The sequence below is a fragment of the Mustelus asterias genome, chromosome 28 (genome assembly GCF_964213995.1).
Source record: "Mustelus asterias chromosome 28, sMusAst1.hap1.1, whole genome shotgun sequence".
NCBI lineage: Eukaryota > Metazoa > Chordata > Chondrichthyes > Carcharhiniformes > Triakidae > Mustelus > Mustelus asterias.
In genome coordinates, this window is record NC_135828.1 from 2,346,256 (window position 1) to 2,372,044 (window position 25,789).

Genomic DNA, 25,789 nt, shown 5'->3' on the forward strand with positions numbered 1-25,789 from the left:
GCACATACCCAGCCACATGCTCATACTTTAAAGGATATTTCAAGAATGGGTTGCTATCACAGATCAGAGTTAATAATGGGAATACTCTGAAGTACAGCACAAATATCTTACAAGCAGAGATCAAAAAAATTCCATTCAAGATGTTGAAATTTGATAACACATGTGCCAAGAAGGTTCATGAGTTAGACCATTCCAAGATGTCATGCTGCACTTTCCTTATTTCTTGGTCATTAACTGTTTTAAACACTCATTTTTTGGGAGCGAGGGAGATATTAGCTGCTTGTGCATTATAGCCAAAAGCAGTAACATGTTAAATCCCTTAAGTTTTTTTGCTTTTGTGTTAACAATAAAACTTTGGTTCATAAGTGATTCCGTATTGCAGTGAATCAGAACAAAATAACTACGATGTATCACAAAAGTAATATCCCACACTCAATATCCCCCTAGAAAGATTGTAGATCATACACATTGGCAAAAAGTTTGATTGCAAATATAACTTCTTTAGTAACATAATGGAACATATACTGTTACAGACCAGTAATTGGACCTTCATTTCTCACTTGAAATCTTTAATTTATTTTCAAGTGAAGTTTCAGTTGCAACAGGGAAACAGATCCAAAGTAACCCAATCAGAAGAGCGGAGTGGTAAATACCAAATTACGTAGATATCTAAATAAATTAAGCTTGAAGGGTTGGCTTCATCATAAAAAGAAAGACTCATGCCAAATGTAAGAGTAATGACATTGCAGGGAACCAAGCTGAATATAGAAAGTGCACAGGAGTTCTAAACAAGGGTAATTGGAGTGGCAGAGAATGAGAATAGAATAGCTGCTAACACAAAAGGGAGCCAAAAGCCTTTTATGAACACCACCAGTAAAACGGTAGTCAGAGGGTGGGACAAATAGGGACCAAAAAGATGTCCTTGTCAAAACAGAGGGCATGGCTACTTTTCATCCATCTTCAGAAGAGAAGAGAATGCCGCAAATGGACCAGTAAAGGAGGAGGTAGGAGTGATATTTCATAGGGCAAAAACAGATACAGCGATAATTAATTATACAGTAGGTGCAAGTACAAAAACACCTGGCAAAGAATGTACACAAAACTTTGAAGATGGCAAGGCAAATTGAGAAAGCTGTTATGACAACACCAATAAAGGAATTGGCCGCTATCTTCCTGGCACCCAAGTGATGTGCTGGGGAATCCCTCAGAAATTCCCTGCTAAGCATTTGCACTGCAATTGTCCAGAAACACGAACGTTCCCTGAACAATTTGCACTGGGCTGGGAATTATCCGACAAAGCAAGTTAAATTGTTAACTTTGGATAGTTCTGCCTGCGTCGAGCTAATAGTTACTCTGAACAGGTTAGAAGAAATAAAACCATTTATAACTTCAGTGTAACTATTTTAAATACCCAGATTGATCACTGCATGGGACACCCCACAGTCCCAATCCAACAGGGATCGCACCCCCCCCATTCCACCACCACCACCGCTCCCCACAGTACCATTAGCCCCCCACCGAACCCCCACCCCACAGGATTCCCCCCTCTCTCCAGTTAGGCCCCCTGATCAGAGCTGGCTGGGCAACTGCCCACAACTCTCCCCAACCTCGGCACCAGCCCCCGATGTCCCAACCCAACCCTCCCCACCCCAACACCACTACTGCCTACCCGCCAGCCAGCCCCCCCGCCACAATGTCCCAAACTCTCCCACAATGTCCCACCCCCCCCCCCCCCCCCCCCCGACCTCCACAACAATATCCTGACCAAACCCCCACTATGCCCCCACCACCCCATGACCATCCCCGCCACGAGTCTCGGCCGCGGCTCAGTCGGTAGCATGCCCGCCTCTTGGGCCGCAAGTGTTCCAGGTTCATGTTCCAGGCCAGGGCTTGAGGACAATAATCCAAGCGAACATTCCAGTGACGGATGCTGCACTGCTGGAGGTGCTGTCATTTGGGGATGCCGAACCTGAGGCTCCGTCGGCCTGTTTGAGTGGGCAGAAGAATTCCCGTGGACTATTTTAGGGCAGCACAGTCGCACATTGGTTAGCACTGCTGCTTCACAGCTCCAGGGACCTGGGTTCAATTCTCGGCTTGGGTCACTGTCTGTGTGGGGTTTGCACATTCTCCTCGTGTCTGCGTGGGTTTCCTCCGGGTGCTCCGGTTTCCTCCCACAGTCCAAAGATGTGCGGGTTAGGTTGATTGGCCATGCTAAAAATTGCCCCTTAGTGTCCTGAGATGCGTAGGTTAGAGGGATTAGCAGGTAAATATGTAGGGATATGGGGGTAGGGCCTGGGTGGGATTGTGGTCGGTGCAGACTCGATGGGCCAGATGGCCTCTTTCTGCACTGTAGGGTTTCTATGATTCTATGTTTGACCCCCGCTTCTCTCAATCCCATCCATTTACCTCAGATGCTTTCCTTCTCCCTGACCTGTTATTTTCATTATGACCTTTAAACTCACCCATACAACAGCTAGTGCTGTAAAAATAGGGACATGTCCGCCTTTACTCCGACTCTTTTAGACTGAGGCTGGGCCCTGATGATGCCCGAGACAAGTAGATAGGGCAAGACAGACATGGATAAAATTTGGTACAGGGAAGTCGTTATGATTTATCCTAACAGGGAATGCTAGACTAAATCATGCTAATGACAGCTATAGCGACAGCATTAAATCAGCACTCCAATTTAGGGTACGGAGTGGCAATCCAATGCTGACTGGTCATAATTTCCTTGGAGTGGCAAACAGGACACAAAAGCATGAAAGGTTATACCTTTATAAATTGTTAGGACCTGGTGTATTGTCTCCAGGTCTGGGCATCATACTTTAAGAAGGATGCGAAGGCCTTCAGGAGAGTGCGGGAGAGATTTACTAGAATCGTTCCAGGGATGAAGGACTTAAGTTAAGTGGAGTGTATGAACAAGCTGGGCTTGTTTGCCTTCAAACAGGGCAAGTTAAGAGATGTTCAAACTCATGAAGGGTTATGATAAGAGTCAACTAGGAGAAACTGTTTCCAACGGCAGTAGGATCAGTTACCAGAAGACACAGATTTAAGGCAAAAGAATGAGAAGTTTCATGAGATACAGCAAATTGCTAAATCTGGAACGTTCTGCCCAAAGGCTGATGGAATCAGAATCAATAATAGTTTTCAAGTGGAATTGGAGATTTTAAGAAGTCGCAGAGCCATGGGGAAATTGTGGGGTGAATTGGATAGCTCTACCAAAGATCCAGCACCAGATAGGAGGGGCTGAAAGGTTCCCCTTATGCTGCATCATTCTATGATTCAGTAAAACATTCCACAAAATACCTTCAGCAAAACAAAAGCTCCTTTGATGGTTGCTGGATGATGGCAGTATGCTTCGAAAAAGTTAAAACTTTCACAAAGTTCCCTAATTATTCAAACAGCTTGTGACAAATACCGAGCCATGCAGACTAGAGATAGCATTATCTGTGCTCGAATAAATCATTCTAATGACAGCTATAGCGACAGCATTAGATCAGCACTCCAATTTAGGGATGAGTAGATCCATATTGTTCTCATTGCGAACCTGAAAGTCCCGCATAAAAATGGGCTGGTGCCGGGCTGCCATGCCCCTACTGACATTTGCTGTCAAAGATAACTCAAAAAGAATGGCAAATTGTGTGCGTTAAGGGAAAATAAGCTGTACTCCAGCAATGAGTCAACACTTCTAGACAAGGAAGAATTGAGTGTGGGTGATGGTGGGGGAGGAGAGCTGGCAAAGTAAGGAAGAGCGGAAAAAGCAAAAAACAAAGAAAACCAGAGACAATAGCTGGAATTTTACAACGACACCCGCCGCGGAATCGGGACGGATGGGGCTCACAGAACGGAATTCCCTGTTGGCCTCGGGCAGGATTTTACGAGCCTCGCTCGAGTGGGGTCATAAAATTGCGGCCAGTGCCCTCGCAACACTTCTGCCCAAGGAACTGCTTCTGCATGCCCTTAACTCTGCCTTTGACACCCTTGCTCCAAGTAAAATCAGTCCCTGTCCCCAGCCCCCTTAGTGGCTGAATTTCTGTTGATCTCCTCAGCCTCGCGAATAAAGAATGTAATTAGTACATAGGTAGAAAGCTCATCACTGCACTCTGATGTTTAAAAAAGTAATCCGAAATTAAACGTTTTTCCAAAAATAAAAATGACAAGGATGAAAATTAGCAACTGGTGAAGGGGTTTTCCTTCACACCAGAATACGGAGGCTGTGACATATCTCTTGAGGTTGGGGTTTGTGCCAGCTTCTTTGAGCCAATGCCAAGAACACCCTCATTCAACCAGTGAGAAAGCAAGATGTCAGTTTTAATTCTGTTACCCAAAACTTATCAAAACCAGCTAACCAAATATTTTTGAAGGCAATTAACATATTTAAGAACTTGTTGAAGATGTGGTGACAGCACAGGGGCAATCAGGCCCCTTCAATTCGAGTCCCTTTCCAATGAATCGAACAAAAGCCTTAAATTTGCTTGCAGTATTTGACATTCCAAGAATTAACTGTGCTGTGACACAACAATGCAAATCAGTAGCAACAGTATTTCTAGACACACACTGCCTCCCAATGGTAAAATAACCGGCAATTCTAATTAGAAATGCTATTCGTGATGATCCTAACTTTAGGAATGATGTCAAACATAATACCTGTACGTTTTTTCCCCCAACCCACCTTCACCTCAATCACCCCATCATAATCATTAGATAGAAATCTTAGCTCTTAAATGTTCCACAGGGCATAAATCAAAGAATATAATCAAAAGTTTACGTTGCCAAGCTGCTTAATCCTGTTGTTGCCAAATCCTCCCACAAGTCTCTCAACACGTGACACAGGCACTGTACATGACATTATTATGCTTTCATAAAGGTCAATCAGCTCGCTCGATGCTGTGCATTTCAATCAAATCTAAGAAGCATTAACAAGCTAAGCTATCTGTACAGGAAGCTGCAAAGAAGAACAAAAGGTTGCAATGGATTTCAAGCTGAAACAAATGCTGCAGAATGAAATTGAGAGTCAAGAAGAAGTCAATCTTTTGGTCCATCAGTGATGAAACATTGTGCACTCCTGTGTTTCACTTTCTGTGGATGAGCCAACTGTAAAATGTTTGTCACAATACGGTGAAAACTCAATTCTGCATAATAGTACAGAAGGTGAATACCTTGGAATGATTGGATTCCATAAATTGCTCTAATGTAAGTAACAGCACATGTGTCTATTTGGAGTACTTGCTGATAGTAAGTATACATTATGGCCTCCAATGTTCTGGCAACATACAGCTGCTGCAGCTTACATCAAGGCAGGTTTTTTTTATTTCTCTAATCCCCCAATTAAAAAGGGTTATAAAACTGTAAATATTCTTAACACCAGCTAATAATAGACTGTGCACTATGTTAGAATGTTCCGACTCTAAAACAACAGACCCTCCAAGCTGACCATGGAGATGCTAGTCTGCCCACCCACCCAGGTCACCCATTTCAGCTCATCTGAAGTCTTTTCTTTCGTCATCTTAGTATCCCAATTATTGATCACTTGTTCTCAATATCTTCACCAGAATCACCAGAATCAACCTATGCCCTGAAAATGGTCTTTTAACTATTTTACTCTATGGAACGCTGTTGGAATGTCTTGACCTATCTTGAATTGGTATTTTATTTCCATTCCGCTGACAACAAATATGTAAAACAAATAAGGCTGGGAATACTTGGCATCAGACAGCATCTGTAAAGAAACTAAAATCAAGGCCTGAAGCCCTTCCTTGAAGAATTTAAAACAGATCATAATAATGGAGAAATAAATGGGAAATGGAGAAATGAAAAAGGAAAGAAAAACTTGCATTCTTATAGCACTTTACATGACCACTGTGCATCAACATCCATAAATATTGCTGAAGTCAGTTGGTAGGACAAAAAAAAATGCTATCTCTTGGTTGAAATGGGAAAATTGTGAATTGCAAATTCTCAGGGTAAATGGCACTGGCTAGAGAAAATCAGGGAACCGATGAAGAACAAGGGTTTTAAAGCTGGTGGACCAATTGGGAAGTTTGCAACAAGTGCATGCTGGAGAGAGAAGAGATTGTGTTTGTGAAATATTATCTTGGCCTTTCAAATTCAAAATATTACATTACTGGGAGGTTATCCAAATAGGTAGCTAGCTCCAACACATACTTTGCAGCTCATGCTTTATCCTGCTCCACTGGCAATATGTCAAATTCTTTCAAGATTCTGATTCCCAATTAATTCACAACATTTTAGATGCTTCAGCTTGTTAAAAATTCTGGTCTATATTTAATATTCTATCAATCTCAAGACAATGGCATTTGAAGCCTGAGACAATTGTCACTGTGAAACAGTTCATTTCAAGTAAGGATAGTCATTAATTCCAACTTCATCCCACCTACAAAAAGGAGAAAAATAACATTTGTTTATTTTCAGGATGGTAGAGGGATAAGGTCCATGTTTGGAAAGTATCAGGAATTAAGAGAGAGTGAGAGAAAATAGTTCCAAGGTATTTATCCTCATTGCAGCCACTGCCGCTATCCAATTATATACAAAAATTAAAATTGAATTAATTCTTGATGGTATTTTTAAATTACTGATTTGTCGACTTTCTGCATTGTGTATTTGAATAAATACAGTAAGAAGTCTCACAACACCATATTTGAATAAATAACAGAAATCCTACATTGCATTGGAGATATTGTGTGTTTTACTTCCAATCTGAGTTCTTCACCCATTTATTACATTTTTTACATAGAAAATATTTATTGCATCATAAACATGGAACATAGAACAGTACAGCACAGAACAGGCCCTTCGGCCCACAATGTTGTGCCGAGCTTTATCTGAAACCAAGATCAAGCTATCCCACTCCCTATCATCCTGGTGTGCTCCATGTGCCTATCCAATATCCGCTTAAATGTTCCTCAAGTGTCTGACTCCACTATCACTGCAGGCAGTCCATTCCACACCCCAACCACTCTCTGCGTAAAGAACCTACCTCTGATATCCTTCCTATATCTCCCACCACGAACCCTATAGTTATGCCCCCTTGTAATAGCTCCATCCACCCGAGGAAATAGTCTTTGAACGTTCACTCTATCTATCCCCTTCATCATTTTATAAACCTCTATTAAGTCTCCCCTCAGCCTCCTCCGCTCCAGAGAGAACAGCCCTAGCTCCCTCAACCTTTCCTCATAAGACCTACCCTCCAAACCAGGCAGCATCCTGGTAAATCTCCTCTGCACTCTTTCCAGCGCTTCCACATCCTTCTTAGTGAGGTGACCAGAACTGCACACAATATTCCAAATGCGGTCTCACCAAGGTCCTGTACAGTTGCAGCATAATCCCACGGCTCTTAAACTCCAACCCCCTGTTAATAAAAGCTAACACACTATAGGCCTTCTTCACAGCTCTATCCACTTGACTGGCAACCTTTAGAGATCTGTGGATATGGACCCCAAGATCTCTCTGTTCCTCCACAGTCTTCAGAACCCTACCTTTGACCCTGTAATCCACATTTAAATTAGTCCTACCAAAATGAATCACCTCACATTTATCAGGGTTAAACTCCATTTGCCATTTTTCAGCCCAGCTTTGCATCCTATCTATGTCTCTTTGCAGCCTACAACAGCCCTCCACCTCATCCACTACTCCACCAATCTTGGTGTCATCAGCAAATTTACTGATCCACCCTTCAGCCCCCTCCTCTAAGTCATTAATAAAAATCACAAAGAGCAGAGGACCAAGCACTGATCCCTATGGCACTCCGCTAGCAACCTGCCTCCAGTCTGAAAATTTTCCATCCACCACCACCCTCTGTCTTCGATCAGATAGCCAGTTACCTATCCAATCAGCCAACTTTCCCTCTATCCCACACCTCCTTACTTTCATCATAAGCCGACCATGGGGGACCTTATCAAACGCCTTACTAAAATCCATGTATATGACATCAACTGCCCTACCTTCATCTACACACTTAGTTACCTCCTCAAAAAATTCAATCAAATTTGTGAGGCACGATTTGCCCTTCACGAATCCGTGCTGACTATCCCGGATTAATCCGCATCTTTCTAAATGGTCGTAAATCCCATCCCTAAGAACCTTTTCCATCAAGTTACCAACCACCGAAGTAAGACTAACCGGTCTATAATTACCAGGGTCATTTCTATTCCCTTTCTTAAACAGAGGAACAACATTCGCCACTCTCCAGTCCTCTGGCACCATCCCCGTGGACAGTGAGGACCCAAAGATCAAAGCCAAAGGCTCTGCAATCTCATCCCTTGCCTCCCAAAGAATCCTAGGATATATTTCATCAGGCCCAGGGGACTTATCGACCTTCAGTTTATTCAAAACTGCCAGGACATCGTCCCTCCGAACATCTATTTCCTCCAGCCTATAACATCTTCTCTTCCTCAAAAACATGGCCCCTCTCCTTGGTGAACACTGAAGAAAAGTATTCATTCATCACCTCGCCTATCTCTACTGACTCCATACACAAGTTCCCACTACTGTCCTTGACCGGCCCTAACCTCACCCTGGTCATTCTTTTATTCCTCACATAAGAGTAAAAAGCCTTGGGGTTTTCCTTGATCCGACCCGCCAAGGACTTCTCATGTCCCCTCCTAGCTCTCCTAAGCCCCTTTTTCAGCTCATTCCTTGCTAACTTGTAACCCTCAATCGAGCCATCTGAACCTTGTTTCCTCATCCCTACATCAGCTTCCCTCTTCCTTTTCACAAGACATTCCACCTCTTTCATGAACCATGGTTCCCTCACTCGGCCATTTCCTCCCTGCCTGACAGGGACATGCCTATCAAGGACACCCAGTATTTGTCCCTTGAAAAAGTTCCACTTTTCATTAGTGTCTTTCCCTGACAGTTTCTGTTCCCATCTTATGCCCCCTAATTCTTGCCTAATCGCATCATAATTACCTCTCCCCCAATTGCAAACCTTGCCCTGCCGTACGGCCCTATCCCTCTCCATTGCAATAACAAAAGACACCAAATTGTGGTCACTATCCCCAAAGTGCTCTCCCACAATCAAATCTAACACTTGACCCGGTTCATTTCCCAGTACCAAATCCAATGTGGCCTCACCTCTTGTCGGCCTATCCACATATTGTGTCAGGAAACCCTCCAGCACACACTGCACAAAAACTGCCCCATCCGAACGATTTGACCTACAAAGGTTCCAATCAATATTTGGAAAGTTAAAGTCCCCCATGGCAACTACCCTGTGACCCCCACACATATCCATAATCTGCTTAGCAAAAACCTTGCTGCTTTTGAAGGGATAGAGTGGGGGAGAGGCCTGGGGAAGATACCCAGTCAGAGAGTCGGTGCAAACTGTATGGACTGAATGGCCTCTTCTGCACTGAAGTGGTTCTATGATTCTATCGCCAAACCATGTAGACAGATGACAAGGAAATCACAATGCTCCCAATACAAACAGGAATGACAAACATTATTCTGAGAAGAACATTGAAAATATAAACCTTTCCCTCAGGTGGGGTACTAATAGGATGTATTGAATTGCAAATGTAAGGCTTTGCTTACCCAGCTTGCAAGGAGCATCCTCAGGCAGATCAACATCCAACATGAGGTCATCTTCATCCAGATCACCTGACTCCAGGTTATTCAGAATATCCTGAAGGTAAATCAGCAAAGAAACAACTCAGACATGTACACAAAAGGGAAGTCAGCTATCCTTCAATTAAACATAAAAGGTAGAATCTCTCTTCTAAACAAATTCAAATGTCATTTCTATTGTTCCACATTGTATGTTGGCAAAATATTCCACAATTTTAGTTTAATTAATGATTTGCATGTTAAAAATGTAAATTTATTGACCAATCCTTAAGCAAATTGTACTTTAATACATTTTCCAGCCTGTTTTATTGCTTCTTGGTGAAAACCATGATGTCCTGAATTAATAGACTGATGAAAGTTGGAAAGACGTGGAGAAGAACTTAACAGAAATGAGCTACAAGTAACATAATATACCTCATTGTTGATTAAAAGGCACAGGCACAAATGCCAAACACCAGAATAGAAATGTTACTTATTTTTAAAACAAGAGAAACTTCAGTGGTTAATGAAAACTGGGCCTGAGGATTTCTGGCCAGTAGCATTCAGGGCATCAAAAGGGATTCAGACAGTGAACTGTTGCCAATTAAAGCTCAACCGTTTATTCTGTCTTGTTTCCCGTCTGCAGTGGCAGTTGAACTCATAAAACTTTTCACTTTGTTTCCTCCTGTACGCAGTTGCAAGTTCATAACTATCTATCAGAGATTTTATTAGGATAACAGAGCAAAGAGCAATCATAGAAGCCCTCACCCTCGTTGCCTTCCGCATTTTGCCTCACAGCTCTCTCAGGGACACCAAGCACACATGGATTGACTTATATTTGACTCAAACGTACCTTCAAGGGTTATGAAACACACCCTGTATGGACCAAAGAACAGGCAACAAGAGATAACTGAGCTTAATTTCAAAAGCAAGCTTTTCTCTGCAAATGGAAAGTATTTGTTCCAACACAGGGAAGAAGTGAATTCAGTGTGCATCATCGGACAGACCAGATAATCAGTCCAATGTGATATGAAAATAAAGCTCCGGCTGCATTTGAAAGAGGATCCAGTGTGCCAGTCAGTGAAAAGGGCAAATCATATTAATCAGCTCGAAAATGAACCACAGAAACTGCAACTGCACAAATTAATTCACATGGCATGTTGGCTGCTCCTGTAATGTACATTCAGGAGACAAACATTTTGTTCTAGAAAATCTCCAAAGCTAGGAAATCGAACCATCAGGTTTTTAACTACTTTTGAATCAAATACAGAAAAATGAATACAGAATACAGATCTCAACTATTTTACGCATTCAGATTTTTGTAAGTAATTGGCAATAAGGTACAGAGATAAAAGGAGAAAAATAGCAAATACTGGAATCCCAAAATAAAAACAAATAGGAGGTTTCTCTGCACCAGATAAAAGAATGATTAATATTTGGCTGTAATATTTTTGGTAATGGGATGGGTCTGTTATTTAATGTTCCGTTCAGAGTTTTAAGCAAGACTCTCAAATGGAAATTTGGATGTGAACAATCTTGCAGGATTTTTTTTTAAAATCACAATTTCAAGCAATGACCAACCATCACAAAGAACAATGCAACACAGGAACAGCCCTCCAAGCCTGTGCCAATCATGATGCCCTAACTAAACTAAAAAAAAAACCTTCTGCCCTTACTTGGACCATATCCCTCTAATCCCTCCCTATTCACGTACCCATCCAGATGCCTCTTAAATGTTGCCACCTCCTCTGGCAGCGCATTCCAGGCACCAACATACACTGCATGAAAAGCTTCCTCCGCACATCCCCCTTAAACTTTCCCCCTCTCAACTTCTAACTGACACTTCCACCTGGGAAAAAGCCTCTGACTATCCACCCCATCTATGCCCAAAAACCTCTATTTTCCAGTGAAAACAATCCTAGTTTATTCAACCTCTCCTCATAACCAACACCCTCGAGACTAGGCGACATCTTGGTGAATCTTCTTTGCACTCTCTCCAAAGCGTCCACACCTTCTGGTAGTCTGGCAACCAAAACTGCATGCAATACTCCAAATGCAGCCTAACCAAGGTTTTATAGAGCTGCAACATGATTTCCCAACTCCTGTACTCAATGTCGCAGCTGATGAAGGCAGGCATGCGATAAGCTTTCTTAATCACCTTGGCCAGCTGTGTTGCCACTTTTAGGGAACTGTGGACCTGCATGCCCAGATCCCTCTGTATGTTAATGTTCCTAAGGGTTCTGCCATTTACAATATAATTCACACCTAAATTTGATCCTCCAAAATGCATCACCTCGTAATTGTCCGGATTAAACTCCATCTGCCATTTCCGTGTCCAAGTCTCCAGTCTATCTATATTCTGTTGTATCCTCTGATAATCCCCGGCACTATCACAACTCCACCAATCTTTGTGTCATCCACAAACTTACTAATCAGACCATTCACATTTTCCTCCAGATCTTTATATATATTATATATATATATACTACAACCAATAGAGGTCCCAGCACTGATCCCTGCAGAACACCACTAGCTGCACATCTCCATTCTGAAAAACACCCTTCCACTGCTACTCTCTGTCTTCTATGACCAAGATGTTGGACAGTTAAGAATCAACTACATTGCTGTGGGCCTCATTCACATATAGACCAAGGCAAGGACAGCAAATTTCCTTTGATGAGGGGCATTAATGAACCAGAATTTAAATTCCCCAGATGTCATGCCAATATTGAACTCATGGCTCCAGACCGGGTTTCCTGGATTACTGGTCCAGTAACATAACAGCTAGGCTAGCATATCCCTTGAATGGTGCCACATGCAAGAAAGGGTCAACTGGTTAGTCTGAGGTAGATGGTTGTTGATTCAACACCAGTCCAGATCTTGTGCAGCTAACAATTCACCTTTATTTAGAGCCTTCAGTGTCACAAAATACTCCAAGATGCTTCACAGAAATATAATGAGACAAACATTGCGCTAAAGAAACGATGATAGGGATGCCCATAGAGGTGGATTTTAACAAGGGTCTTCTATTGAAGCAGCAAATGGAGAAGTGGAGATGTTTCGGGAGCAAAGTCCAAAGTGAAGGAACAATATGGTCGACAAATGGGTGTGTGACAGAGAAAAGGTCTTGCATTTATACAAAACCTTACATGACCACGAGGATATTTCAATGCACGCTACAACCAATTAGGCTTTTTTTGTGAAATATAATCACTATTTTAATGTAGAAATGAAGCAGCATATTAAAAAGGGAAGGTAATCAAACGGATGTAATTGTACACATTGGTACAGGTAGAAAGAGCAGGGGGGTCATATGAGAGCAATTCAGGGAGATGGGTGCTAGGCTAAAAAATAAGGCCTCGAGGGTAGCAATGTCTGGACTGCTCCCAGTGCCTAGTGCTAGTGAGGCCAGGAACAGGGAGATTCTACAATTGAACACGTGGCTAAAGGACTGGTGTAAGAGGGAGGGTTTCAAATTCATAGATCATTGGGAAGTCTTCAAGAGAGGATGGCACATGTACGGAAAGGATGGGTTACACCTTAACTGGAAGGGCACAAATATCCTGGCTGGGAGTTCTGCTAGAGTGTTTCGGCAGGGTTTAAACTAGTGTGGCAGGGGGGTGGGTTCAAAACAGTAGGTCAGTAAGTACTGAGGCTGGGGTCGAGCTGGGGGCCAGGGCAAGGCTAGATAAGAAGAGCAGCATTCTGGAGCAGGATGACCTGAGTGGGCCTGGAGGTCTGGAGTGCATCTGCTTCAATGCGAGGAGCGTAATGGGTAAGACAGATGAACTTAGGGCCTTAATGCTTACGCGGAATTTGGATGTGGTTGCGGTGACGGAGACATGGTTAAAAGGAGGACAGGACTGGAAGCTGAATATTCCGGGGTATAAGTGTTTTAGGCGAGACAGAGGAGGGGCTAAAAAAGGCGGGGGAGTAGCGGTATTAGTTAGGGAGCATATTACAGCGGTGCAGAGGGTGGACAATTTAGAGGGGTCATGTAATGAGTCGCTGTGGGTGGAGCTCAGAAACAGGAAAGGTGCAATCACTCTGCTGGGGGTATACTACAGGCCACCCAACAGCCCATGGGATGCGGAGGAATGGATATGTCAGGAGATTCTGGATATGTGCAGAAAAATAGGGTTGTTGTAGTGGGAGCCTTCAATTTCCCTGGTATAGACTGGAAAGTGCTTAGGGCTGGGGGTCTGGACGGGGAGGAATTTGTAAAATGCGTACTGGAAGGTTCTTTGGAACAGTATGTAGATAGCCCAACTAGAGAGGGGGCTATACTGGATCTAGTTCTGGGAAATGAGCCCGGTCAGGTCGTCAAAGTTTCGGTAGGGGAACATGTGGCAAATAGTGACCACAACTCTGTTAACTTTAGGATAGTAATGGACAAGGACGAGTGCTGTCCTAAGGGTAGGGTGCTAAATTGGGGGAAGGCTAACTATAGCCGGATTAGGCAGGAATTGGTGGCCGTTGATTGGGAGAGGCTGTTCGGGGGTAAGTCCACGTCTGGCATGTGGGAGTCTTTTAAGGAACAGTTGATAAGGCTGTAGGACAGGCATGTGCCTGTAAAAAGGAAGGATAGGAAATGTAGGATTAGAGAGCCATGGATAACCAGGGAAATTGAGGATCTGATCACAAAGAAAAGAGAGGCGTACGTTAGGTCCAGGCAACTGAAAACAGATGCAGCTCTGGAGGAATACAGAGAGAGTAGGAAAGAACTCAAACGGGGAGTTAGAAGGGTAAAAAGAGGTCACGAAATGTTCTTGGCAGACAGGATTAAGGAGAATCCTAAGGCATTTTATTCATATGTTAGGAACAAAAGAGTTGTCAGGGAAAAAGTCGGACCTCTCAGGGACAAAGGAGGGGAATTATGCTTAGAACCCAAGGGAATAGGGGAGATCCCAAAGGAATACTTTGCATCGGAATTCACAAAGGAGAGGGACTTGTTGACTGGGAGTGTCTCAGGAGGGAGATGTTGACCCATTAGAGAGAATATCCATTAAAAGGGAGGAAGTGTTAGGTTTTTTAGGTAACATTAAAACTGACAAATCCCCAGGGCCTGATGGCATCTATCCTAGACTGCTCAGGGAGACAAGAGATGTAATTGCTGGGCCTCTGACGGAAATCTTTGTCTCTTCATTGGACACAGGTGAGGTCCCTGAGGATTGGAGGATAGCGAATGTGGTACCGTTATTTAAGAAGGGTAGCAGGGATAATCCGGGAAATTATAGGCCGGTGAGCTTGACGTCCGTGGTAGGGAAGTTGTTGGAGAGGATTCTTAGAGACAGGATGTATGCGCATTTAGAACGGAACAATCTCATTAGTGATAGAGAGCATGGTTTTGTAAGAGGGAGGTGGAGTTTTTTGAGGAAGTGACAAAAACGGTTGACGAATGAAGGGCCGTGGATGTCGTCTATATGGATTTCAGTAAGGCATTTGACAAAGTCTCTCATGGCAGGTTGGTTAAGAAGGTTAAGGCTTATGGGATACAAGGAGAGGTGGCTAGATGGGTAGAGAACTGGCTTGGCCACAGGAAACAGAGGATAGCAGTCGGAGGGTCTTTTTCCGGCTGGAGGTCTGTGACCAGTGGTGTTCCGCAGGGCTCTGTACTGGGACCTCTGCTATTTGTGATATATATAAATGATTTGGAAGAAGGTGTAACTGGTGTTATCAGCAAGTTTGCGGATGACACGAAGATGGCTGGACTTGCGGATAGCGATGAACATTGTCGGACAATACAGCAGGATATAGATAGGCTGGAAAATTGGGCGGAGAAATGGCAGATGGAATTTAATCCTGATAAATGCAAAGTGATGCATTTTGGAAGAACTAATGCAGGGGGGAGTTATACAATAAATGGCAGAGCCATCAAGACTATAGAAACACAGAGGGACCTAGGTGTGCAAGTCCACAAAACCTTGAAGGTGGCAGCACAGGTGGAGGTGGTGGTGAAGGAGGTATATGGTATGCTTGCCTTTATAGGACGGGGTATAGAGTATAAAAGCTGGAGACTGATGATGCAGCTGTATAGAACGCTGGTAAGGCCACATTTGGAGTACTGGTCCAGTTCTGGTCGCCGCACTACCAGAAGGATGTGGAGGCTTTAGAGAGAGTGCAGAGAAGGTTTACCAGGATGTTGCCTGGTATGGAGGGTCTTAGCTATGAGGAGAGATTGGGTAAACTGGGCTTGTTCTCCCTGGAAAGACGGAGAATGAGGGGTGACCTAATAACCTAATAGAGGTGTACAAAATTATGAAGGGTATAGATAGGGTGAACAGTGGGAAGCTTTTTCCCAGGTCGGAGGTGACGATCACGAGGGGTCACAGGCTCAAGGTGAGAGGGGCGAGGTATAACTCAGATATCAGAGGGACGTTTTTACATAGAGAGTGGTGGGGGCCTGGAATGCGCTGCCAAGTAGGGTGGTGGAGGCAGACACGCTGGCATCGTTTAAGACTTACCTAGATAGTCACATGAGCAGTCTGGGAATGGAGGGATACAAACGAATGGTCTAGTTGGACCAATGAGTGGCACAGGCTTGGAGGGCCGAAGGGCCGGTTTCCTGTGCTGTACTGTTCTTTGTTCTTTGCACACAGCATGGTCCCACATGCAGCAATTTGGTAATGGTGAGATAATCTGTCATTTCAATGGATATTGGTTGACTGATAAATGTTGGACAGGGTCAAAATTGATGGATTGAAGAGGCCTTGGAAGATTATAGGGATGGAAAGGATTACAGAGATTGGGGAGGCAACCATAAAGAAACTGAAACACAAGAATGAAAATTTTTAATTTGAAACTTTGGTGTGGGGGGAGGGGAGCTGCAAAAGGTGACAATATAGGTCAGCAAGCACAATCGTGATGGGTTACTGGGATTCAGTACAGGATATGATACAAGCAGAAGAATTTTCGACAACCTGAAATTTGAGAAGGGTGAAGGATGGGAAGTCAGTCGGGAGGAGAACATTGGAATAGGAAAATCAGGAGGTGACAAATGCATACATGAGGGTTTCAGCAGGTAGGTAATGTTACAGAGCTGGAATCAAGCAGTATTTACGACAGCCATGATGTTAGAAGCTCAACTTGGAGACAAATAGAAAGCTAGTTACAAACATACACACTTGGCTGGCATTGCAATACATGATAATGGTGAATTGGTGCAGGTGCCATCATTTAACAAGGTCAGCCAACCCATCGGTCTGTTCCAGTAGTTCAAGTGAACATTAAAGGTCCCATGACACTACTCAAGCAATGGAGTTCTGCTCAAAGTTCTTAATAGATCAACACCACTAAAAATAGACTAATTGGTTGCCATTGTACTGCTGTTTATAGAATTATCCTCTGTGCAAATTGGCTGCCACTTCTGCCGACATAATGGCCAATTCAATTCTATGTAATGATTTGTGTATTAAGTGCTTTCACACATTTGAGAGGTGATAAAGCACAGTTAAGATGCCCATCTTTCTTTCCCAAATGCAGTCAAACATTATGTTTTTAAAAGGAAAACAGCCACTAGAAAGTGGCAGTGAAGAACAGTAGTCATAATTGGCATGAGCAGGATTAATACGAGCTGAGTTCGCGTTTGTCACCTGCAAATTCCTAATTGTGGATCCCTCAGCCAGCTTACAAACACTGGTCATGAAACAAACCCACGTATCTTTTACAACACAGTTAACTTCCAATAATCCTCTTACTCTCCTTAATATTTCTCTTATGACCTTCAAGTGGGAAACAGGCCAAAAATAATAAGTTGAGAAAGGAAGTGAAGATGATATTAAGACTGGCAAAGATTGAATCTGAGAACAGAATGACATTTAACATAAAAGAAAACCCAAAAATCTTTTGCTGGCATTTAGATAGCAAGCCAGTGGTAAGAAGCAGGGTGTGTCCTATTAGGGACAAAAAGTGATTTACTTAGAGTTGCCGGGCAAGGCTAGAAAATAGTTATTTGCATTGGTGTTTAGAACAAATAACAGTACAGTATAGGAACAGGCCCTTGGGCCCTCCAAGCCTGCATTGATCACATTGTCCTATCTAGAACAACCGCCTGTATCCCTCTATGCCCCGTCTGTTCATGTGTCTATCCAGATAAGTCTTAAATGTCGCTAACATATCTGCCTCAACCACTCCACTTGGCAGCACATTCCAGACCATCCTCTGTGTAAAAGAACTTCCCCTGCACATCCCCACTGAACCTTTCCCCCCTTACCTTGAACTTCCGACTGTTTACCCTATCTATGTCCTCATAACTTTAAGAACTTCAATCAGGTCGCCCCTCAGCCTCTGTCGTTCCATGGAGAACAATCCCAGATTATTTCATCTCTAATGTTCACTAAGAGGACAGTGACCAAAGAAAGACCAGTAGCATTAAATGGTACAGATAATGGAGGGGGTGAAAATTGCTCACAGGATGTACAGGGAAGGCTGGTCGGGTCCAGCTGGCTTCAATTCCAGATTGCTAAAGGAAGGAGGAGTGAAGATAAGCAAGCAACATGCCAAAATCTTCTAAACGTCCCCAGATATGCAAGAGGTTTGGAGGGAGTGGCAAATGTGACATAACCACAGGCCTGTCAGTTTATCTGAGTGTAATATCAGTGGTGGGTAAGAGTTTAGAAACAATAATCAGAGAAAAACAAACAACAGGCATTTTGAGGTGTGTTAATGAAGGAGAGTCAGCGTGGATTTGTATCACGTAGATCATGCTCAACTAAAATAAATGCAAAGTACTGCAGATGCTGGAATCTGAAACAAGAACAGAGAATGCTGGAAAACTCAGCAGGTTGGCCAGTATCTGCAGGGAGAGAAAACAGTTAACATTTTAAGTGAATAAGAGCCACACAGACTCAAAACATTAAATCTAGTCGGAATTTTACCACCCTGCCCGCCATGGGAATCGGAGCAGGCAAGGGACGGACAATGGAAAAGTCCGTTGACCTTGGGCGGGATTTTATGGTTTTTCCAGCATTCTCTGTTCTTGTTCATGCTTGACTAATCGAATTGAACTTTTTGACGAAGGGAATGCAGTGGATGTTGTCTCTATGGATATTAAGAAAACATTTGGCAAAGCACCACATAAAAGGCTGGTGAACAAAAATTGAGTCTCAAGGAGGGTTAGTGTCAATTCGGATAAAAATCTGGCTTATGAAAAGAAAACAAGTGAGTTGTGGGAAATGGCTGATTTCAGACTGTGGCGCTGTTCAAGGGCCAATGCTAGAATCATAGTTTTTTGATATACATGTCATGTTGCAGTTGTATTACAAATATTTAGACGGTCAAATTTTGTAAACCTTAAAGATCGTTTCCAAAATTAACTCCGACGGCCATCTGACTTTATCCTTGTGGATTCGGGTTGGAACCCCTTCAGCCAGAAAAGAGGGAACATCTCAAACATATTTAAAATTCAATGAGTGTTCCAAAAAAAGTAAACAGAAACTCATTGACTTGATGACTTTTCCTCGAAACACAAAGACGCCAACTGATAAGTTGTGAACAACCATGACCCTTTTGATCACTCTAAGGGGGTAATTAAGGAAAGTTTGGATAACTGTAATGGAATTACCACTTGCCTTATGTGGAAAGTGACTTGACATTCTTGTATAGGTCACGTGATATTTGTGGCCATTTTGCCTTACCTGAAAACAGTGTTGAAAAGAGAAGGAAGCGGCAGATCCATAACCATCTTGAAGAAGTATCAACCCAGAGAGAGAAAGGCATCTAAAGACAGCTACTGGTCTGCTGTTAAGTAATTAGGCAGCTAAAAGTGCCATGCCTGCAGAACAGAAGTAGGAAACCGACTCTCCTCCCAGTAAAACTGATTGCACCTACTAAGCTCATGTTAAAGCAACTCAACAATGGAAGTCATTGCAGCTGCTGAAACAATCCAACAAAACCTTCACTTCAGGCAATGCAATATCGCCAGCACAAAAATATCAGACCTGCACCAAATCTGGACTAAACTGGTCCAATTTTTATAAGTATAATTTGACCTTCACTGGTAACTAAGCTTTGTGTATTATAACTTCATTTTTCTAAGTAACTTCCAGAGCAAGAGAGTAAAATAAACTAACCTTTTCTTAAAAAAGTTGGAGTTCTCACTCCACTGGTAAGAAAATACGCACATCCACATATAAATACATTGTCCATGGGCGACTTTGGAAAAATACCTTTTAAAGCATGTGTGACATATCTATAAATAAATTACTTGGATATGCAAAATAAAATTTCAAACAAAATTGGAGGTGCGGTTTCCAACAGGACATAGATAGGCTAGCAGAACAGGCTTACAAAAGTGTCAGTTGCATTTTGGCAGAAGGGATAAGGAGAGGCAATATAGGCTGAATGACAGATTTTTAAAGAAATTGCAGGGACAGAGGGACCATCGTGTGGGAAAAGTTCACTTATCCGTGTTTACTTCTTCGGCTCCTGTTTTGTGGGGAGACAGCAGCTGGAATGGTTGCAATTGAAGTGCTGTCCAAACAAAGGAATGAACTTGAATTTTGCCACAATAACAGGTCTCTTTTTGAGACTGCCCAATCTGTCGGATACAGGTAACTGCACCAGAATTGAGAGGAGAGTGACTGCCCAATCCAATGCAGCCCTCATGTTACTGGAACCTATCAAGTTGAGCCTGTGGAAAAGTGTGCTTGACATTTGTGGTTTCGCAGGAACATAACTTCCATGAACGATGGGACTTTACTGCATGCACATTACTAAAGCCTGTTCCTCTTATTCCAGCAGAAATGTAGATTACAAAATAAAAACAGATTCTGCAAACTTTCTCCAGGTAAATGTCAAAATCAGCTCTCAGAAATTGTCATTCCAGAATCCAGAAAACATGTGACACGAAAAGAGAAAAAAATGAGTTAACATTTTGGATGTGAGCTCTTTATCAAAACTGACTGAAATCAACCTACTGCAAAGGAGAATTAAGATGGGAAAAAGAATGGAGGAGAAATGGAGTCAAAGTGCTAAGACCTTTAGAGACAGGCAGTTAATGGGTTGGCAAGGCTGCAAAGAACCTTTTTCAAAAGCAAGAGAGATGAGAAACAGTCATGACATCCAAAGTTAATCTCAGAGTAAAAGCCATCAGAGGTAAAAAAAAAAGAGGCAATGAAAAAGCTGAAGTAGTGAAAAGGCATGGGAAGAGTTCATAAACAGATGCTGACCAATCTTCTATGCATGCACTGATTTCGGACACAGAAGGAACTCAATATATTTTAATGAATAGCAATCAAACCAACCAGCATCCACCTATATTTATTGATCTTGCTGTTCTTCTTTGCATATTAATCCTGGGCCTCACATTAAAAATGTAGCATTAGCTTGAATCTTACTGTAGGCTAACACAGAAGCTGAGCAGGGTCACAGCTGGCCTGCTGGAAACAACATCCCTGGTCTATTGCAACAAAAACGTGCTGCAGGAGAATTACAATTTCTGAATGAGCCATACACCTATAATTCCGGGAATTGAAAACTGAATGTACAAGCATTCTTTTGATAACTATACATATTGGAAAAATCAGAAAATCAGAGCTTGTGATTTATGCTTTTATTCTATCAGCAAGTTTTAGTGTTGAATCAGATCACTAAATGAAATATACTTTATGTCAAGATTGATTTTTATTGAGCATTTTCGTTCGACAGAGTTATTGGATTCTTGGTAACACAACAGCTAAGCATAATTCTAGCAGGATATGTTAAAGCAAATATCCGAACCCTTGTAAAAATACTGGAAACTGTTATAACAAGTGTGTGAAATCAGTGCAGATCATAAGACCCAAACCAACTTCATTAAAGCTCTCAAAATTCTGATCCACTTTTCAGGTGCATCCCAGATACGAGACTTGAACAAATTAAAGTGTTAAAATTACAAGTCAAATATCTTCCCTTTACACACGAATTACTGAAACAGAGTAAATCTAATACCCTTCAGGAGAACCGAACGCCAAGAAAATTATTGACGATTATTCATATGCATTTGTACTAACACATTGCCCCAACAATTCAGAACTACAGCACATGCTCAAAACTACAAACAAAAGAATTAAGTTAAAAGTACTCCCAAAAACTGAGCACTGTCATAGTTAAAAGTACAGAAAATTACTGACAGTTTTTAAATTTTCTAGTTAACTATTGCAAATGTGTGCTTTGTCAAGATGATGGACATGAAATTAGAGCACCCAGAATTAGGATCACAGTTTTAAAAAAAACATTTCCTTCTGCATGAATACAACATTTGGGGAAGTAGTGGATAGTAATGAGGATAATGATAGGTTTCAGGATGACAGATTGGGTAATGAAATGGGCAGAAGGACGGCAGATGGATTCCAATGTGGAGAAGTTTGAAGTGATGCACTTTGGGAGGACTGATATGGAAATACAGTATCCTAGAAATGGCATGATTTTGAAAAGTCTTGAGCTGAGAGAGCTTCGTGTCGAATACCAAAGCTTTAAAAGTGGCAAGGCAAGCTGAGAAGGCACGATTAAACAAAAAGCACATGGTTAAAAAGAAACACGTGGTTAAAGAAAGTAGAAAGCAGAGTAGGAATAAATGGGTCCTTCTCATATTAATGGGGTAATGCAAGGATCAGTACTTGGGTCCCAGCTATTCACAATGGGAGGTTATCCACTTTGGTAGGAGGAACAGGTGTGCAGAGTGATCAAAAGGGTCATGGTTGTTCACAACTTATCAGTTGGCGTCTGTGTTTCGAGGAAAAGTCATCAAGTCAATGAGTTTCTGTTTACTTTTTTTGGAACACTCATTGAATTTTAAATATGTTTGAGATGTTCCCTCTTTTCTGGCTGAAGGGGTTCCAACCCGAATCCACAAGGATAGTCAGATGGTCGTCGGAGTTAATTTTGGAAACGATCTTTAAGGTTTACAAAATTTGACCGTCTAAATATTTGTAATACAACTGCAACATGACATGTATATCAAAAAACTATGATTCTAGCATTGGCCCTCTCCTGGGGAGAGATTAGAAAGTGTAGATGTACAAAGGGTGTCCTTGTCAATAAGTTACCAAAAGCTAACATTCAGGTGCATCAAGCATTTAGGAGGGAAGATTTGAGTACAGAGGGTTGTGAATCTCAGTCACTGAGTATGTTTAAAGCAGAGATTGACAAAGGAATATGGGTATAGCGTGGATGAAGTGGATGATCAATGATCAGCCATGATCTTATTGAAATCTATTCACTCAGAGTTTTGGGGTCTGGAACACTCAACCTGGAAAGATGGCGAAAGCTGTATCCATAAATTATTTTAATGCGAGTTGGACTGGGACTTGGGGATGAGAAATTTACAGGGTTGTGGACAAAAAGCAGGGATGTAGAGTGAAACACAATGGCTCTTTCTAAATGCCAGTACAGGCACAACAGACTGAAGCTTCTCCTTCTACCTTATGATTGTATGATTGAGTTAGTGTTCCAACTGACAATTATCTACATTTTATTTTTAAAATCTTCTGTCTGTACAACTTTACTTCCTGTTATTGCATTTTTGTGACAAATTTGGATCAATTATGGTTATAATTTATGAAGACCATATTTATAATGGCAGCCATTTAGGTGAAATTGCAATTCTAGCCTCCCGTCAATAGCAGTACTGCAGCATCTTTACGAAAGGGAGGTTTAAATTACAGCCAGGCAAGTTAACGCAAGTAGCTTGCATTACAAACGTAGTCAGTGGAACATCTAATGAAAAATGTTGACAAGTGCGTGCAAAAATATATGGATAAGCTTTTATTTTCAGTATACCATTATAGCACATTAACCCTCCCCCAATCCATTTAAGAGATTGTAGTGGTGTGTTTCTCTTCCTCCTTTCCCCAATCCATATCTCTGTATTCCTGTAAATTGCACTGACAGCATTTTAGTATCACATCATAAATGAATACAACCTGCCATTAGCTTCAGAAACTCGGATGGGATCAGCTGCAGAAAATAAAAGCAAGCAGTCAATTCTTTTCAGTTACAGCGCAGCCTTACTGTGAGTTAGGTGCAAGCAAACAGTACGTGTAGACAATTCACTCAGTCTTCATACTGAAGCTGTGTCTGGAGAAAATGGCCGCATGAGACGGCCCTCATTCTCATCTGGCACACGCACCATTGTAATAACATCCACAACTCATTGCAAAAATATCATCCGTGTTTCCTTTTTAAAATACATGTCACGCTTCAACTAGAAAGGACTAAAGGTTTTGTACATATCATTTTTTTCCTTGATTCTGCTATAGTATCCTAGCATTTAAAATCTTTATAATGACCTTAACTCCATTGTTAAGGCTGTTACCAAAGATATGTTCACAGAACTAATTTCTGATGTTCTTGTTGGCACTGAATCCATTACCCCAAAATGGTACGCATTATTGAGTTACAAAAGTGTCAGGGGACATCTTTAGAATTCACAGTTAATAGATTCATTCTTTCAATTCTACAAGGATTCCAAGTTATACTGGAAATTTGATACAATAGTAAGCACTAGCACCTTTATTAAAGTGAATAAAAAGCATTATTTCTGGTTTCCAGCTATCCAAACAAATAATTTACTGAAGAGTACACTACCAGTAGTTATGACGATGGTGAAAATGCTTCAGTTTTGAGTAGATGGAATTGCTTTGTAATGAAACAGTTACTAAATCCCACACTGCAATGCATTACGGTGCTCTGGTACATTCTGCTGCATTATTCTGGATTTTTATACATATTAATGGCACAGCGGTTGGCACTGCTGTCTCAGCGCCAGGCACCTGGGTTCAATTCCCAGCTTGGGTGACTGTCTGTGTGAAGTCTGCATGTCCTCCTCATGTCTGCGTGGGTTTCCTCTGGGTGCTCCAGTTTACACCCACAAGTCCAAAAGACATGCTGGTTAGGTGCATTGGCCATGCTAAATTCCCCCTCAGTGTACCCGAACAGGCACCGGAGAGTGACGACTTAGGGGATTTTCACAGTAACTTCATTGCAGTGGTAATGCATGCCTACTTGTGACACTAATAAATAAACTAAAAACTAAAAAAAGGGCAGGGTTTGAACTATCCTATACATCACATTTACTCTACCTGAGCAGAAACTTGAACCATAACTTCACTTTGTAAATATTATACCCAGATTTGCCAACTATGCCCAGAGCAGTGCTCCTTCATGCATGGGTACAGCAATGTGGGACAAACAATCAAAACAAACTCAGGGTCAAATGTTTAAAAATCAGGAAGACATTACAACAATCAGTTAACAAACCATACACCATGATTGAGTGCAAAGGTGTCAAAAATCAGACCGAATATTTAACTCTTCCTTCTCTTCTCTTGACAGAAAAGTTGAAGAAATAAAGTCCTGTCAAAATTCCTCCAGGCTCAATGATAATGAAGTGAAACTCCAGATATCAATCTCAAATCTACATTATTCAATTCTGCTTACATGTATTTCACAGATGACATTTTCAATGGCCCTAGAGGCCTGGGACTAGTCATCCATAAGATATTTGATTGGCTTGGCTTATACTTCTCCTCAGAACGTTCAATTCCAACTTTAAACAGACATTCATCCAGGTTCCTTTTAAAGCAGTTAATTGGTACTACATAAATCTGACAGCAGCTTCTCAGTACCTGAATACTGCCATTGCATTGCTTTGGTGATAATGAAAACCAAATAATAATTCTTCTCTAAATCTGCCAAAAGCATTCATCCGTTATCTAAATTCCGATACCTGGCACCAATCTTCTCTGATACACAGCTTACTCACATTAAATTCAATCAATCATCCTTAGCTTACGTAATTTGTCCAAATCATTTTCAACAGGCCATTCTGCCTGACTGCAGTTATATAGCGGAGCGCTATCAGCAAATGTTATCTGATATTAACAGATAATATCTTGCATATTATTTAGATGTACTGCAATAGTGGATGACCAGAGCACAACTCGCATGGAATTCTACTAACTACTGGTTCCGTTGTGACTTTGTTTTACAATTTCAAGTCTAATGTTAAACCTTGACATTAATTACATGGACTTTTATCCTCCTCAAAAGCCTCTACGTGAGTCGTGATATGATCACATCAATCTTTAGACTATCTGGTATTGATTGGTTGACAAAAGTGGACACCAAAATTTCTGTTACAGTTTGGTTCCCACTGGGGAATGAGCAGGAGACTAGAGAAAATGGTAGCATAAAACCTGAAGTAGAGAATAGGTACTTTTTTTAAAAAAACGAAATTGTATTTATA

At 41.8% G+C, this 25,789-nt stretch overlaps 1 protein-coding gene across 1 annotated transcript in view; it reads right to left on the bottom strand.

Annotated features, from left to right (window-relative positions):
* Positions 1-25,789, bottom strand: part of LOC144480179 (serine-rich coiled-coil domain-containing protein 2-like) — a 612,858-nt gene that overhangs the window by 468,708 nt on the left and 118,361 nt on the right. Inside the window, exon 4 of the mRNA XM_078199331.1 lies at positions 9,553-9,643. Coding sequence (XP_078055457.1) covers positions 9,553-9,643 — 91 coding nt within the window. The remainder of the gene's footprint in view (positions 1-9,552; positions 9,644-25,789) is intronic.